This window comes from Rhea americana, unplaced genomic scaffold (genome assembly GCF_003343005.1).
Source record: "Rhea americana isolate MKP2758 unplaced genomic scaffold, rheAme1 scaffold_594, whole genome shotgun sequence".
Lineage (NCBI taxonomy): Eukaryota > Metazoa > Chordata > Aves > Rheiformes > Rheidae > Rhea > Rhea americana.
In genome coordinates this window covers 76,339-90,037 of record NW_028186750.1, presented here as the reverse complement: position 1 = coordinate 90,037, position 13,699 = coordinate 76,339, and the positions used below count along the sequence as shown (strand labels likewise).

At 52.2% G+C, this 13,699-nt stretch overlaps 1 protein-coding gene across 1 annotated transcript; it reads right to left on the bottom strand.

Moving 5' to 3' along the window:
* Window positions 1-282: 282 nt before the first annotated feature.
* Window positions 283-7,392, bottom strand: ZBTB7A (zinc finger and BTB domain containing 7A). The gene is made up of 2 exons (XM_085319515.1): window positions 6,163-7,392; window positions 283-1,759 (listed from the first exon to the last, which is right to left on the bottom strand). Exons 1-2 carry the CDS (start codon window positions 7,350-7,352, stop codon window positions 1,312-1,314), a joined length of 1,638 nt encoding a protein of 545 aa, XP_085175641.1. The 5' UTR covers window positions 7,353-7,392; the 3' UTR covers window positions 283-1,311.
* Between the last annotated feature and the right edge of the window lie 6,307 nt (window positions 7,393-13,699).

The window sequence follows — 13,699 nt, the reverse complement described above, 5'->3', positions numbered from 1 at the left end:
CTTAAGGCCTGCTTGGATCACCCGCCATCCGAGCACTGATCCCTGAGGGTTTCTGGGCGCTGGGGAGGGGATGGGGGCGTTGGTGGTGGTGATGGTGGTGGGGGGGTGTTGTTTGACTTCGACGCTGCCGCGGCGAGAGCCAGCAATGCAGCAGCGCGCTCCCTCCTCCGAGCCTGGCTGGAGCGGAGCAGGGGGGACCCGGAGGCGACAGCCAGCTGGTACGAAAACCAAACTTTAGATTAAAGACTAGACAAAAATCCCAAAAATCCTTTTTTTTTGGGGGGGGGGGGGGTTTAGAGATCCCTGTACAGAAAAGACCATTTTAAGGTCTCGACCCAGAAAACCTTGCACTGCTTTATCTGCCTGCCAAGGAGACTAGGTCACATTTCTATAGCGCCAGAGACTTGCCCGATCTCCAAAGCCGCCTGCAAACACAGCCTCATTTTACAGCCCAGAAAGCTGAACCTGCAGAAGAGAAATTATTTCGACCCAAGGGCACACATGCTGATTTAGCATCAGAGCTGGCCTACGAACTCAGGAGTCCCGGTTAAGCCGACAACATGAGCCGCGGGTTCCTGCCTGGGTGTTTCATGCCTGATGCTGAGCAACCCTGCAAAATCCTGTTTGTCCACTCACATGATTCGGCAATTTTCTACGAGCTTTACCTCCAGCTCCCCTCTCGCCACCAAGAGCCGGTTTGGCACCTGGACTAGCTTTTAAGGGCCCATCCATACCCCCAAAATGAAACCAATCTGTCCAGTGTGCTGGAAAAACTCAGCTCAACCCCAGGATGCACCAATGACTGAGCGTCTTATGCTGCTGGAGCTGTAATTCTGCAAGGACGGAGGGGAAAATGCTGCGCCTGGTCCTTCCCAGGCCAGTCCTCCGAGGCACCACGTGTACCGCCCGCCCTGAAAGAGCCCTTCAACTCCTACCATTTTTTTTTTCTATTTTTGCTTTTTTTTTTAAATAGATATCTCTCTGAAATATTATTATTTTTCTTTTTTTCTCTTTTTTTAACGTGTGTCTGGACACAAAATAAAGCTTTGGATTTACATGGAAGCTCCTTTCCATGCGACAGAGCCACTTTCCATCCCCACCCCGTGCTTCCTAGCAACTGCCTTTCAAAGAAAAGGTCCTTGGCTACTGAGGGATCCTCAGAGGAGCCCTAGTTACGATGGGAAGATTGGAAACATAATATATATATATATTTCTTTTTCTTAAAAAAAGGGAGAGAAACATCTTTAAAGAGAAAATTGGAGGAAAAGTACTAACTAGATTTTGTGACACTTTGTTTTGTTTGTTTTTGGTTTAGGAGAGTCCTTGCGTGTTACCCTCAGACGACCCTCCTGCTACATTCAATCTCGACGCTTCATTATTAGAACTATCTTCAAAGTGCTGCTCTTGGCCGTTTCTCTCCATGGTGTCCTCTGACTCCTGACTCTCCGCACCGGCTGGAAAGCTCCCGTCTTCGGCGTTCCCCGGTGGGGTAGGCAGGCCCCCTGCCTCCCTCACCCGGGGCTTGCGGCCCCTCCTGGATGGGATGCCATTGCAACCATCTTTTTTAAGGTGCCGGTGCAAGTGGTCAGATCGGACAAAAGTCTTGAAACAGCTGTCACACTGATAGGGCCGCAGGCCGGTGTGAACGCGCATGTGGTTCTTCAAGTCGTAGTTGTGAGCAAAAGCGGCTCCGCACTGCTGGCACAAGTATGGTTTCTCCCCTGTGTGTTTCCTCATGTGAACCTTCAGCTTGTCCTGCCTGCGTGGGAGAGAAAGGACAGGGGAGGGGAGCACGTCAGCAAGGGGCCGGGGCTGCTGCGTGCGCGCTGCCGCGCCGCCGGGTCGCCTGGCCTTTGCCGCAGTCCTCGCGCCCCTGAGCAGCCCGGCTAGGGGGTGGCCTAAGGGCGAACCAGCGCTCTCCCGGCCCGAACGCAGCAGCCGCCAAAGCCCCGCGGGTGCCGGCTCCAGCCCCTCCGCTCGGACCGGCTGCAGGGAGCAGCGGGCACAGGGCTGGCGCCGAAGTCAGGCTGCCACGCGCAGCTGTTGCATCGCTCCCACTCTGGCGGGCTACCGAGAGCCCGCGGCTCACTGCAAAGAGCAAAAGGCAACTTTCCCTGAGCAAAATTTGCCATTGCCTAAAGCGTTTGCTGGCCTGCGAGAAAGGAGCTGGTGCAGCTCTTGGCAGAGGCGGCGTTACAAAACCCGCTGCTCCAGCTAGCGCGGTGCGAACCAGCGGAGGGCAGTTTCAGCAGCTGGGCCGAGCGCCAAAATGGCCACGTGAGCCCGAGTTTCTTGGTTCTTCCTGGAGGGAGAAAAAAAAAAAAAAAAAAAGCAGACACAAAGCATGCTGCGAGGCAGCAAACACGAGCAGGCAGCTAGGGGTGCCACTGGCCGGGCGAGCAGGCGAGGCGCRCGCACAGGAACCACTCGAGCGTCACGAAACGGAGCCTCCCTTTCGGCGCCGCTGCTGCCAGCTGCCTCGGAAGGGCAAAAAGCCTCCGCTCTTAAGCGCCTGCAACCCAAAAGGCGGTGTAAAGATGACCTGCAGCCCAGCACGCGGCGGGGAGACGCGGAGGGGGAGCCTCGCCCACGGGAACAGCGACTGCTGCCTTTCTTCATCTAGGAACTGCAACAGGCCACACCGAGCCAGCACGAGGCACCAAGTTTTCCCTAACGCTTTGGGAAGGATTAGAGCATCGAGATTGTGCCTGCTGCTAGCTTGAAGGCAGATCCCCAAAGGGGCTGGAAAGCCGGGCCCAGTTTAAAGCAAGCCTCAGGGTACAAGCAGTAACAGATTAAAGCAGATTKTGTTCCGCATTTGCTTTTACTAAATTCATTTTTCCCGTCTTTCAGGAGACTGAAAAGCAACGTCACACCAGGTGAACCAGGAAGCGAAAGGGACAAAAAAAATAATAAATAAATAAAGCGTAAACCTGACGGAAGGGCTTTCCGTGAGCCTGCCAGGGCAAGGGGATGGAAAGGGAACCACCCAGCGCCAAAAGGCCAGGCGAGCGGAGGAAAACACGCAGCGTTAGCAAAGTGAAGCGGGAGGGGAAAGGCCGGAGCCGCAGGCGAGGCGGATCCTGCGCCCCTCCGAGACGTAAGCCGAGCCTTCTCTCGTCAGGCCTTGGGCGGCCTTCAGCCGTCTTCCTCGTGCCTTTATGCCTGAGAGCTCCTCAAGGGCCTCGATTCTGAAGCCAACCACRATACAGAGAATTATCGCTGACACGGTGCGCAAAGTTATTTTTAATGAGTTGCCTTTCGCCGGCTGATGCTTCTTCAAGGACAAAACAGCGAGCAAACACAACCGAACAACAAAACCACAGGAAAAGCAGAAGTGCAGAGCACTCCGTCAGGTTTACACCCTCCTTTTTTWAAAAAATAAAATAAATAGAAAAAATAAAATAAAGCTTTGGGGGCCTTCCAGGCAAGGCACAGCTTGGATACTGCGGGAGAAGCGGCAAAAGGCAACCTATTCCCACTGCAGAGCGCAAGGATACGGGGCTGACGGCTCAAGCTTATTAAAAGGGGCCAGGATCCCGCAGCGAGTGGCGACGACGGGTCAGCACAGCCGTGGCACCACCGGCGGCGGTGAACATGAGCTAGAAACCAGCTGTGATTTCGGGCTGCAAGCTCAAGGAAGGTTTTCCGTGAGCAGCGCGTACGCCTGAGTCAGCACTTGTGAGGTCAGTGAACGGCTGCCATAAGGGGAAAAATAATAATAATAAAAAAAAGCAGGACCAGCAGCAGGTCTTGGCCGGGCAGGCGTGAGATAGTGCAGGCAAGGAAAGCACAGCTGGGCTGGCGAGGTGGCGAACAAGGCAAGAGGCAGCTTGGGACTGTCCCGATCGGGGCTTTTTCGTGCTCAAATACAGGCTTGCAAGGGGAGGAAAGCAGCAGACGATTCGGGCCTGGAAATAACATGGCCCCGGCCTGTTATGAAACGGCCTTGTTTATAACTTCAGGCTGGGATAAGGACAAAGTTTCCATCCCGTTCTCTGCATTTAAAGAAAAAAAAAGAAAACACACACACAAGAAAAGAAAAACTTTGTTTCTTCTGCGAGCCGAAAGGGAACCGGCGATGGGTCGCAGGCTGAAATCCAGCAGCAGCGCAGCGGGAGGCAGAGACCAAAAAAGCGATGAGGTGGCACTGCCTCACCGAACTCCTCCTCCTCAAAAAGGAGGAAACAAAAAAACCCACCCCACCTTGGCTCCGCCAGGCAAGCGATGGCTGCCATAAATCTCCACCCCCCGCGCTGCCACCTCCAGCTTCAACGACATCGTGCCAGGGACCTCGCRGAAATCCCGGCGCAGGAGGCGCCAGCTTCTCGCGGGAGCGAGAACCTTGGCCCTGCCAGGTGTGGCGAGCGGGCGGTCGCCGGGCCGGATCCGGCAGCAGGGCGTGCACGCCCAAAGTACGGGCGGCCCAAGGGGGCCCCAGGCACGAGCTGTTCCCCTCCCGCCAGGGGCAGTTCGGGCACCGGGCAGGGAGGAGGTACCGCCACCGCCAGGGCCGCAGTGCCGGCGCAAGGCCCACCACCGCGAGCCAGCGGGCAGGGCGGCGGAGGAGYGGTATAAAGCTGGCACGCTGCCCCCCCTCCAGCATTATCTGCATTCCTCAGCTATCGAACCTGGGTCTCTTGCCGCTGCCTGCCTGGGTGCGGCCCCCGCGCGCCCCGCGTCTGGGCACGGCTCGCGACGGACGCAGAGGGGCCTGCCCTTGGTGTGTGTGTTGGGGGGGGGAGAAGGCGGGTGRAGAGAGGGGGCCGGGTGGGCAAGAGGACCGCGAGGCAGCCTCACAAGCCCCCCCAATCCTGCCTCTGCCCTCAAATTTCGAGCCAGCAGAAGGGCCTGGCCTGTCGTCTTCGACTCCCACCTCCGACAGCTCAGAAAGCGCTCGGCAGCTCGTGGGTCAAGGCTCAGGCACGAGGCAGCTCCCGAGCCCACCAGAGCCCTAACTCCGCGACCGCCTCTCTCCTTCCTCCTGCCCACGTCCTGAACCTGCTGACTTCACGCTGCAGCCACTTTTCTAATTTCTATCAGGCCATTTGCAGGTGGCAATGGGGGCCGCGCTGGCTCCCGCCTCCCCCAGCCCCCACCTCCAGGAAGCAGCTCCCTGGAAGGGCCGACCTGCCCTGGAAGCAAAGCAGTCAGGCACTTGCGAGGCTGGGAATATTTAAGTATGCAGAAAGCAGGCGGAGCAGGCTAGGCAGTTTGGCTCCTTTGTCAGCCAGCCCACACAATCTCTTGGCACAGCAAGGACGGACCTGGGTGGAACCACCGCCTTCAGCCTTACACTGTAATCACAGACACGAAGACTAGAAAGAGGAGGACGCGCTGTAACACTTGGACTAAAGTGAACAAGAGGAGTCCAAACAATGTCCCCTTTCTTCGGCGTTCTCATGGCAGAGGGGAGAGCAGAGGAACCCTGATTAGAAATGGTGGCGAGGCAAACGCCCCCAGGGATTTGTACCGAGTTCCTGGATTTTTGAATTTTTCTTAAGGCCTGGGGTCAGAGCACGAACACACGCGAGCTCAGCAGGTACCACCACGATCCCGTCCCCTTGGTACGGTGGCAGCAGCTCAGCTCACGATGGTTCACTGGGAGAGGACATTAACAACGCAGAGTTCAGCCTGTTCCTAACCACCTGGCAAGACTACTAGCCATGGACATTTCAATCATCAGATAGAGCCACTTCTAAACTACTTTCTAATCCTTGCCTCAATCTGAGGCTCCACGGCCAAAACCAAGCACTTCAGCCATGACRAAAATACAAAGGCCTGTGCCTCCGTTTCATTGACCGTGTTACTCGATCTCTGCAGAAGCCTGGGTCTGGCCAGGTTTCCAGGAAAGTTCAGCAACTCAGGACACCTGAAAAGGTGGTCTTTCCACAGTCCCGGGTATTAAGAAAGGCCCCTTAAGACATCTCAAGAAAGAGTCAGACACCCAAATTGCTCATCTCTTCGGAAAATTCTGGCCTTTATATCCAACTCGTCTGTTAAGGTGAAAATTAGTCAGTTCAGGTGAGTGGGTGAGTTAAAACTGCGCAAGACTAGCCCCATGCTGACCCCCCGGCAAAGCAGAGAGACAGTTTTGTGCGATGTCCCCTTCTCCCCCATCACAGCAGATGCCAGGGTGGTCCACTCCTGCCCGCTCCTTACCTGGTGAATCGGACTTTGCAGATGTTGCACTCGTAGGGCTTCTCGCCAGTGTGGGTGCGGATGTGGCGCGGCAGCTTGCCAGCCCCCTGGATCACCTTCTCRCAGATGGGGCACTTTTGGAATGCTTTTGCTCTGATCTTCTTCTCGACCTTCTGGGACCAGGACGGATACACATCGCTCTCGTTCGAACTGCCGAAGTATTTCAAGTAATAATCCATGACCCCATCGTCTTCCTTTCGGTCGTCCTCCCCTAGCTGTTGTCTCCCCACGGAGCTAATCATTTGCTGCAGCAGGGCACTAGCAGCCAAGCCATCCACCTCCCTTGCATCAGTGTCCTCTGTCTCTGCTCCAGCAGGAGCGAAGCTGGGTGAGTCGCCAGCTTCCTGCTGGTCCAAAGGACCCCCTGGAGTCGCCTCCTCTTCTCCTGGTGTCTGCAGGCCACGGCCACTGTAATGTCCATTCTGAGAAGGTGAAAATAAGGATCCAGGGGCCTCCTCCTCTTCTCTGTCCAACCACATGGCTGGGTTGCTGTCGGGATCACAGTCATTCACCTTTGGTCTTTCGTTTAGGGGGGCTTGCGAGTAGAAGTCCATGCCATTGCAGTCTGGCTCCTCTTCTTCCTCTTGGCCTCGGAAGTTCAGTCTCTGAAGGTCTCTCAACTCTTGGTTGGTCCACGGAAAGCTGCCTTGGTGGCCATTGACTGGGTTGCTCTGGAAGAACTCCAGGTACTCTTTTGCTCTGAGATGGTTCCTTTGATCAATTTGATCTACTGTATCCATCTGGTCATTTTTGGCCAGAATCTTCCTGTCCAGGAGATCCGTGCAAACATCCCTTACCGCTGGGATCTCCAGTAGTTTGGCGGCATTGAGGATGTCATTGACGTTTGAAGTGCTGACGGTAAGGGTCGCGGTGTAAGCGAACTCCAGCAGAGCCGACAAGGCGTCCGCACTAACAAAGTCTATCTCATACACGTTTTGCTGGTCCACCACTAACCCTGAGGTGAAGAGCTTCTTGAAGTACTGACTGCACGCTGCCAGGACGGAGCGGTGGGTGGGGAACTCCTGGCCTTCCACCAAGATGACCACGTCACACAACAGCCCATTGTTTCTCTGCTCATTCAGGCTGCTAAGGATGTCGCTGCTGTGATCGGGGAACGGGATCCCTATGGGGCCGTCCACGCCACCCGCCATCTTTGACGCAAAAGGCTACAGAGAAGAGAGAGAAAACACAATGAATCACACAAGCCTTTACTGTTTGGAGACATCTGCAKCACTCTCAAGCTCCCAACACAGAGCTTAAAATTACCCATTGGCCCCTGGTGTGCGCCAAAACCAGTATACTCTCTACTGGGCACTGAGGCAGGACACATGCCCCCCAGCCTAAACATTTCCAAAGTAGTCATGTCTGCTGTCCTGCTGGGAACTTAAAATATGCCCATGCTGGCAAKTGAGGACAGAGCCATGCTCACCTTCACTTCTGGGAGGAGGAGGAAGAAAAAGAGGAGGAGAAACACMGCCCAGGTACTCTCAAGCAAGAGTCTGGAAGAACAGCTGAATTAGCACAGATTGGGGCCAGAGTTAGCCAGTCTTGGCAAGGCTTGGTGCTGGACTAACAGTCAGATAGCATCTGGACCAAGCTGGCAAGTGTGCTTGGCTGTTGGCTAGCCTTGCTAGCAGACCCCAGYCCATTTCTTGGTGCAACCACACCTGGAGTGTTTCACAATCCCACCATCTCTACCAGAAAGATCCCCTGCTCATCCAGCCTAGCTCAGGACAGCTAAGCTCCTGATGCAATCACACCATCACGGCAAATACTGTTCCTGGGGTCCCAGGGCACACAGCATCGACATCAGCAGCAAGAGGCCAGCAGAGTGCTGGTACTGCCCTTGGAGAGGGCATAGCAGTAAGCCCAGCACTCAAGGGCACCGGTGTGTAAGATGAGGGGAACACAGACCACAACAGCCTGCTGCTGAAGACATTGTACAAAGAGCCAAGCTCAGACACTCAAAGGCTCTGGAGTTCCCATAAAAGGGGCCTGTCTAGCAGAGTTGAAAAGAGACAGTAGTTAATCTTGTGTTAGGCAGGTGGGGAGAAGAGAGTTCACAGCTGAAGCTGCTGTAAGTTTTCATCATATAACAACTCTCAGCATTTTGGGTTCCCAGTTCTGCACCCACAACACAGTTCCACCAGCGGCCTCTCATTCAGCATTTCCCTCCCCAGCATCTTGCCTGCCATCACCCTTGCCAGGTCCCCTCAAAGGGTGCTCTTCCCATGCCAGTCCCAAGGTGCTCTCCCAAACTGCCAGCAGGTCCATGGAGTGGAAAGGATCCAGACCCCTTGCCAATGCCCTGTGCACCTGGGCCATCCCAACCCTCCGCCAAGGCACCAGCTGCACCTTCCTCAGAGACCTCGGCACTGGCAGGGGAGGAAGCGAGAGCAGCAATTTGGCTGCTCTTGAAAGTTTCATGAAGCGCTGACAGCAGGTCTGGTGCTGCCTGAAGGCCCAGTTCTCGCCCCCCACATACCAACCCCATAAATGCTATTCACCAAAAGCAGCAGCTCCTTTTAATATTGAGGGKTTTGGCAAAAAATAAAAACAATAAAGAATCACTGCTGATGCGCTAGCATGACAAAATGGATCCACTTGACTTTCAACATATCCTCTCCTCAAAGGCTAAAATACCCAAAGCAAACTCAACAGCCAGGTGTTCTCGTGCTCCTATTCAGTGAGGACACCCTTTTGGCAGCAAGCTGCCAGCTATGGGGCCAGGGAATGAGATGTAACAGCAGAGTGAAACATAGGCAGTAATGAAACCTGTCCGGCTTCACCGCACTCCGCAGATCCCTGACCAAGTCCCTTAACCTCTCTCAGTGCAGCCTTCTGATCTCTAAAATGGGAATAAAGTTCCTCTCCTCTCCATCTCGAGCAGCAAACCCTGGAACCCTTGGAGCCAAGATGCTCTCTGCCTCTAGATCAATATAGTTGTCACAAGAGCAGCACTGGCAGTAGTGGCATTAATGCAAACAGCAGTGCAGCTGCGCACAAGTAAGAAGGCTCACGAGCCACCGTAACACATATCTAAGTATCAAAGTCCCCAGTTTATAGATGGGGAAACCAAGGCACCGAGACGGGAAGTGACCTGCCCCATGCAATAGTGGGGTGAGTCAGTAGCACATCCAGAGCAGGATTAATTACACAGGAAGCAATTCATAGCGCTACTTTATAGCATCAGCAGCTAGCAACCAGCCACAGTACCTATGGTTGCAAAACAGTATTCATTTCCCAGTACACCCTCTTCCCCCCTCCCCAGTTTTAGGCTTGCTAGTATCTCTCTCAGTAATTCTCCACACACCTTTTAGTTTTTAAAAGCTTTTTTTTTAATCCAAGGAGAGAGGAGTTTATGCAACTTCTTATTTCACAAAAGGAAAACAAGACAACAGGAGAAGATCATACCACATTTCCCCTGCCCCCACCCAAATACTTGTTGGAGAGGGACAACTCTCTCCATGCTTGGCTGGATAAGTGACACCCTACTGGAGAAATCAGCAATGGGAAACTATGCAGTTCCAAATCTGTTTTAATAGAGACCATGAAGTACCACAGTAAAGCAAAACTCTCAATATTAAACAGCAGTAATGCATCAATCAGCCTTAAGTGCTCCAAAGACTCACCATACAAATGAGCTGGGGGGGGGGGTCAGGGTGGGAAGGAAGCTCCAAAAGAGCTGGGATAAATTCCCAGTAAAGTCTGTGGAAATGCTGCCACTAACCCCAATCACCCAACCAAGGCCTCTTCCTGCATGCTGGGTGCAACCACCCTGGAGCAGGAGAGCTGCAACCGCTCACGCCACATGTGGCATTCCACCTGGTGAGACCAAAGGCCTTCTCTCCCTCCCAGTGCGGTTAGGACACCAGCTCTGAAACACCAGTGCAACAGTAGGCTTTGAATTCAAAGTCTTTTCATGGGTTTTTAAAAATAAGAATACCTGCTTTGGGAGGAAAAGATTGTTTCAAAACAAGCGTTGCTCCAAGCTCTAACATGGGCTCCATGGGTGACCTTGGGCAAGGTCACTTCATCTCTATCTACAGAGAGTATAAGCGATCCTTCACAACCTCACGGGGTTTTGCTTTTAACCAGCAGTCCCAGCTGTGAGCTTTTCAGCTACAGCAGTGGCAGCCTTGGCATCACTTGCCTGAATCCCATCAAGGGTAATCTCACAGCTCTGCAGAAACCCTACCATCCTCAGCCATCACTGCACGGGCAAAACAGCACACTGCTCCCAAAAAGCAAGACCGCTACCTCCGCCCACATCACAAGTGACATTAGAGTCGTTTTTTTTTTTTTTTTCTTTTTTTCTTTTTTTGCCCCCCTTCCCCCCACACATACACTCACTAAAGAGAATTTGAGCTCTGCAAAGCCTTTTGAAGCTTCAGGCAATAATCTCTTGGGCAGCCAAGCTTCATCACCAGAACAACCAGGCTTTGGTGGCTGCACTGCCCAGCTCCAGGGGTGAACGGGGGGCCTTGGGAGCAAGTCAGGCTGTGCTGCTGAGAGTTAAGCACCACGTGCCCAGGGCGGGAAGGGGCTGGGACAACCAGCGGGACAACACAGAAAGGGCTGCAGGGTCACAAGACCACCAGGGGCTRGCATGGAAAGTTGTACAACTTTGCAACTCATTCTCCCCGCACAAAGCGCCTTTTGTATCCGTCCCTGGTTCAGGTTTACAGGCCGAGACCAGCATGGGGGTGAGTCGGCTATGCTCACAGGGGAGCCACCTCGAGCCTGAGAGGAACAGCCTCGGCACTGGGACACTCAACCACCAGCCAAAGGCCACCAAGCTGCTTCCATGTGCACGGGCGCCAGGCTCTTAAGCAGAAATCACATGCCGTTCCCTTTCCAGGGGGTTGAACAGCCAGATTATTCAGGCATACACAGGACCCGAGTGCTCAGAAGCTCAGTAACGAGATACGGAGCCTTTCACCTCTACAGGTTCAGAAAAGCTGCGCGGGGCAGGAACAGACACAAGGTGTAATGGCATTTTAGCGGGTTGGATGAAATACACTTGGAAAGGAGCTCCTGATGGAGAGGTGACAAGTGAGAAAAGTCATYGGCACTGCTGCCAGTTAATCCCCTTGCTGGCAAGTATAAGGTCTGAATAGGCCACCAAGGGGGAACTTCAACTAGTAACCTAAATTTCCCAGGCAGCTCTTTTCTCTCTATACACACTCCATGTGCCTAAAAAACATTATACACTTGTTGCCCTAGACTGCGTGTCTCAGCGCTGTTGCAAAGAGGCCACATTTCACCCCAAAGTGGCTGCGTTTCAGAAGTTAGGAAGTCGCCCTCATATAACTTGTGGCAGTCGAAGGGATCCTGTCAACTTGAAATACAGTCAATTTGAAAGAGATGGTTCACAATAACACAAGAGCTCTCAAATCAACCACACAAGCAGCAAAGTAAATTAAGGACTGGCCTGCTCTTTGTTTCTTTCTTTCTTTTCCTTTCTTTTTTTTTTTTTTTTTTTTTTTTAATAAAACTGGCATAATAAAACACACATCCCTAATTACTTGGCTCTCTTTTATCAAAGCAAAGCCTATTCCGCATTGCCAAAATGACAATATAACTGAGCTTCAGTTCTGCTATCACCAGGTTCCCGAGTCAGTCTGATACAGAGCCCGACTTTATAAAGGGAAGAGCGTCACTTTTTTTTTCCTGTAAGAAATGCTGTTGAGTATTCAGACAAGCAAAGAAATCCTCCTTGAGCTATAGCTTGCAACAATCTTGGCTGTTCTAGGACAAACCGGGTTCATCCTGAGGCCGATTTTAATTTGATGCCACCCCACAACGTGAAAAGCTTGCTTTATTTTCTTAAGCTAAAAGTTATCAACTCACTCCTGCAGTTTTGTCTGCTCGGTCTGAAAGAAGAGCAGGAGACAGCATTGACTCCAACGCCCTCCCTCGAGCCCCTAAGCACTCCAATRCGATTCTAATTGATTGCCATTGAATCGGCTTCTTACAGGAGTTCTGGAATTTGACGTTTCCATTCAAACAAGACGACCACATTAAGATGGGATCACAACCAAAACTGCTGACAAAACACTTCTTAATTACTAGTTTTCCATATATCCTCAGTGTCCTCCCCCTTCCCTTTTACTTCTTTGCAGTTATTTAAAATCTAGCTGGCTGAACAAAGGAACCTGAGTAGCTAAAGAGGGCTCTGAAATATACAGGTATCGGGTGTAAGAGTGTAAGTCACAGCTGGTTGGCCAGTAACAGCAAATGCTTTCAACGTGCTCTTCATCCGGAAAGATCCCAAACCACTTCATAAAGACGGGGCTCTCCCTCTCCGGCGGAGATGCCACCCACTCCAACAACATGGACAAGAAGCTTTTACTAATATTACACACCCACTCCGGACAGAAAGGGAGAATTATCGTCACCTTATCCACCGAGCAGGAGGCAAAATGGCTTTAGGGCACCACATCGCTCCAGTTTGCAGCGCAAGGTTTCTTGGGAATAACTGTATTTGGAGGTCCGAAGGCACATGGTGGTTGGCCTCCTGCATCTCCACACGCCCAAAGAATGGTGATTGCAAGTTGCTATGTCTAATTTCTCAGAGGAAATGCAGATATTATAGTATAAGAGCGGACTTTGCAGCAGCACTGCTGCTGCGTGCTGCAAAAGAATTATTAAAAATGTTGCTATTTAAAAAAAAGAAAAAAAAAAAAGAAGAAGAAAGAGTCAGTGGTTTGCTGCCCAAAGCCCAAACATTATCCTATCCCTCACTCACCACCAAATGGAGAAATGGGCATTTTTTCCCTATGAATAGCTCACCCCAATTATAGGTCACACAATGCAAGGTCTTGTCTCTTCAATTTATATTTTGGGAGCAACCATAGCAGTTCCCCCTTTCCTTCTTCCAGCTGTGTGGACATGTCTGCGAGCCTGGATCCCTCGAGATAAAGCACAGCTCTTGGGCCACATGGAGCATGAGCCATCTTTGCCGACACCAAGCTCTGCAACATCGCAAGGACAAGCCCCAGCAGGCCTCCCTCTGCCCAGGATCCACCCTAAACTATGCAGAGGCCTGGGGAAACAGAGCTAGCACGCAGAAGCAGCAAGCCAAAAGGTGGGAAGATGGTACGCAGGAGGAAATGAAGGAGGGTGTTTTGCCTGCTTGGTAGAAGTCACTATTTCAGCTACTCTATGGTGCTATTAAAATTCAACTGCTCTCCAGAAGGAATGTGCTGTCGGCAGTTTAGCGTCAAACTATCCGAATTATGTGGACCTGCAAAACAGATGCAAGTTCTTGAGATTAAGACCCTCCACATCAACAGGAACGAACAACATATTTTTTTAAAAAAAGTGTTTTTTTCCTCCTTTTTTATTTTTAAATATCCACTGCTTTAGTAACACAGCAGGAAAAAAAATCCTTCGTGCTGCAGAGGTAATTGAGCTGTCTACAGCAAAGAGAGAGAGTTCAGCTTTCTTAGATCTTAACTGGATATCACATCCGGGGTAAAACAGAGAAGGATAC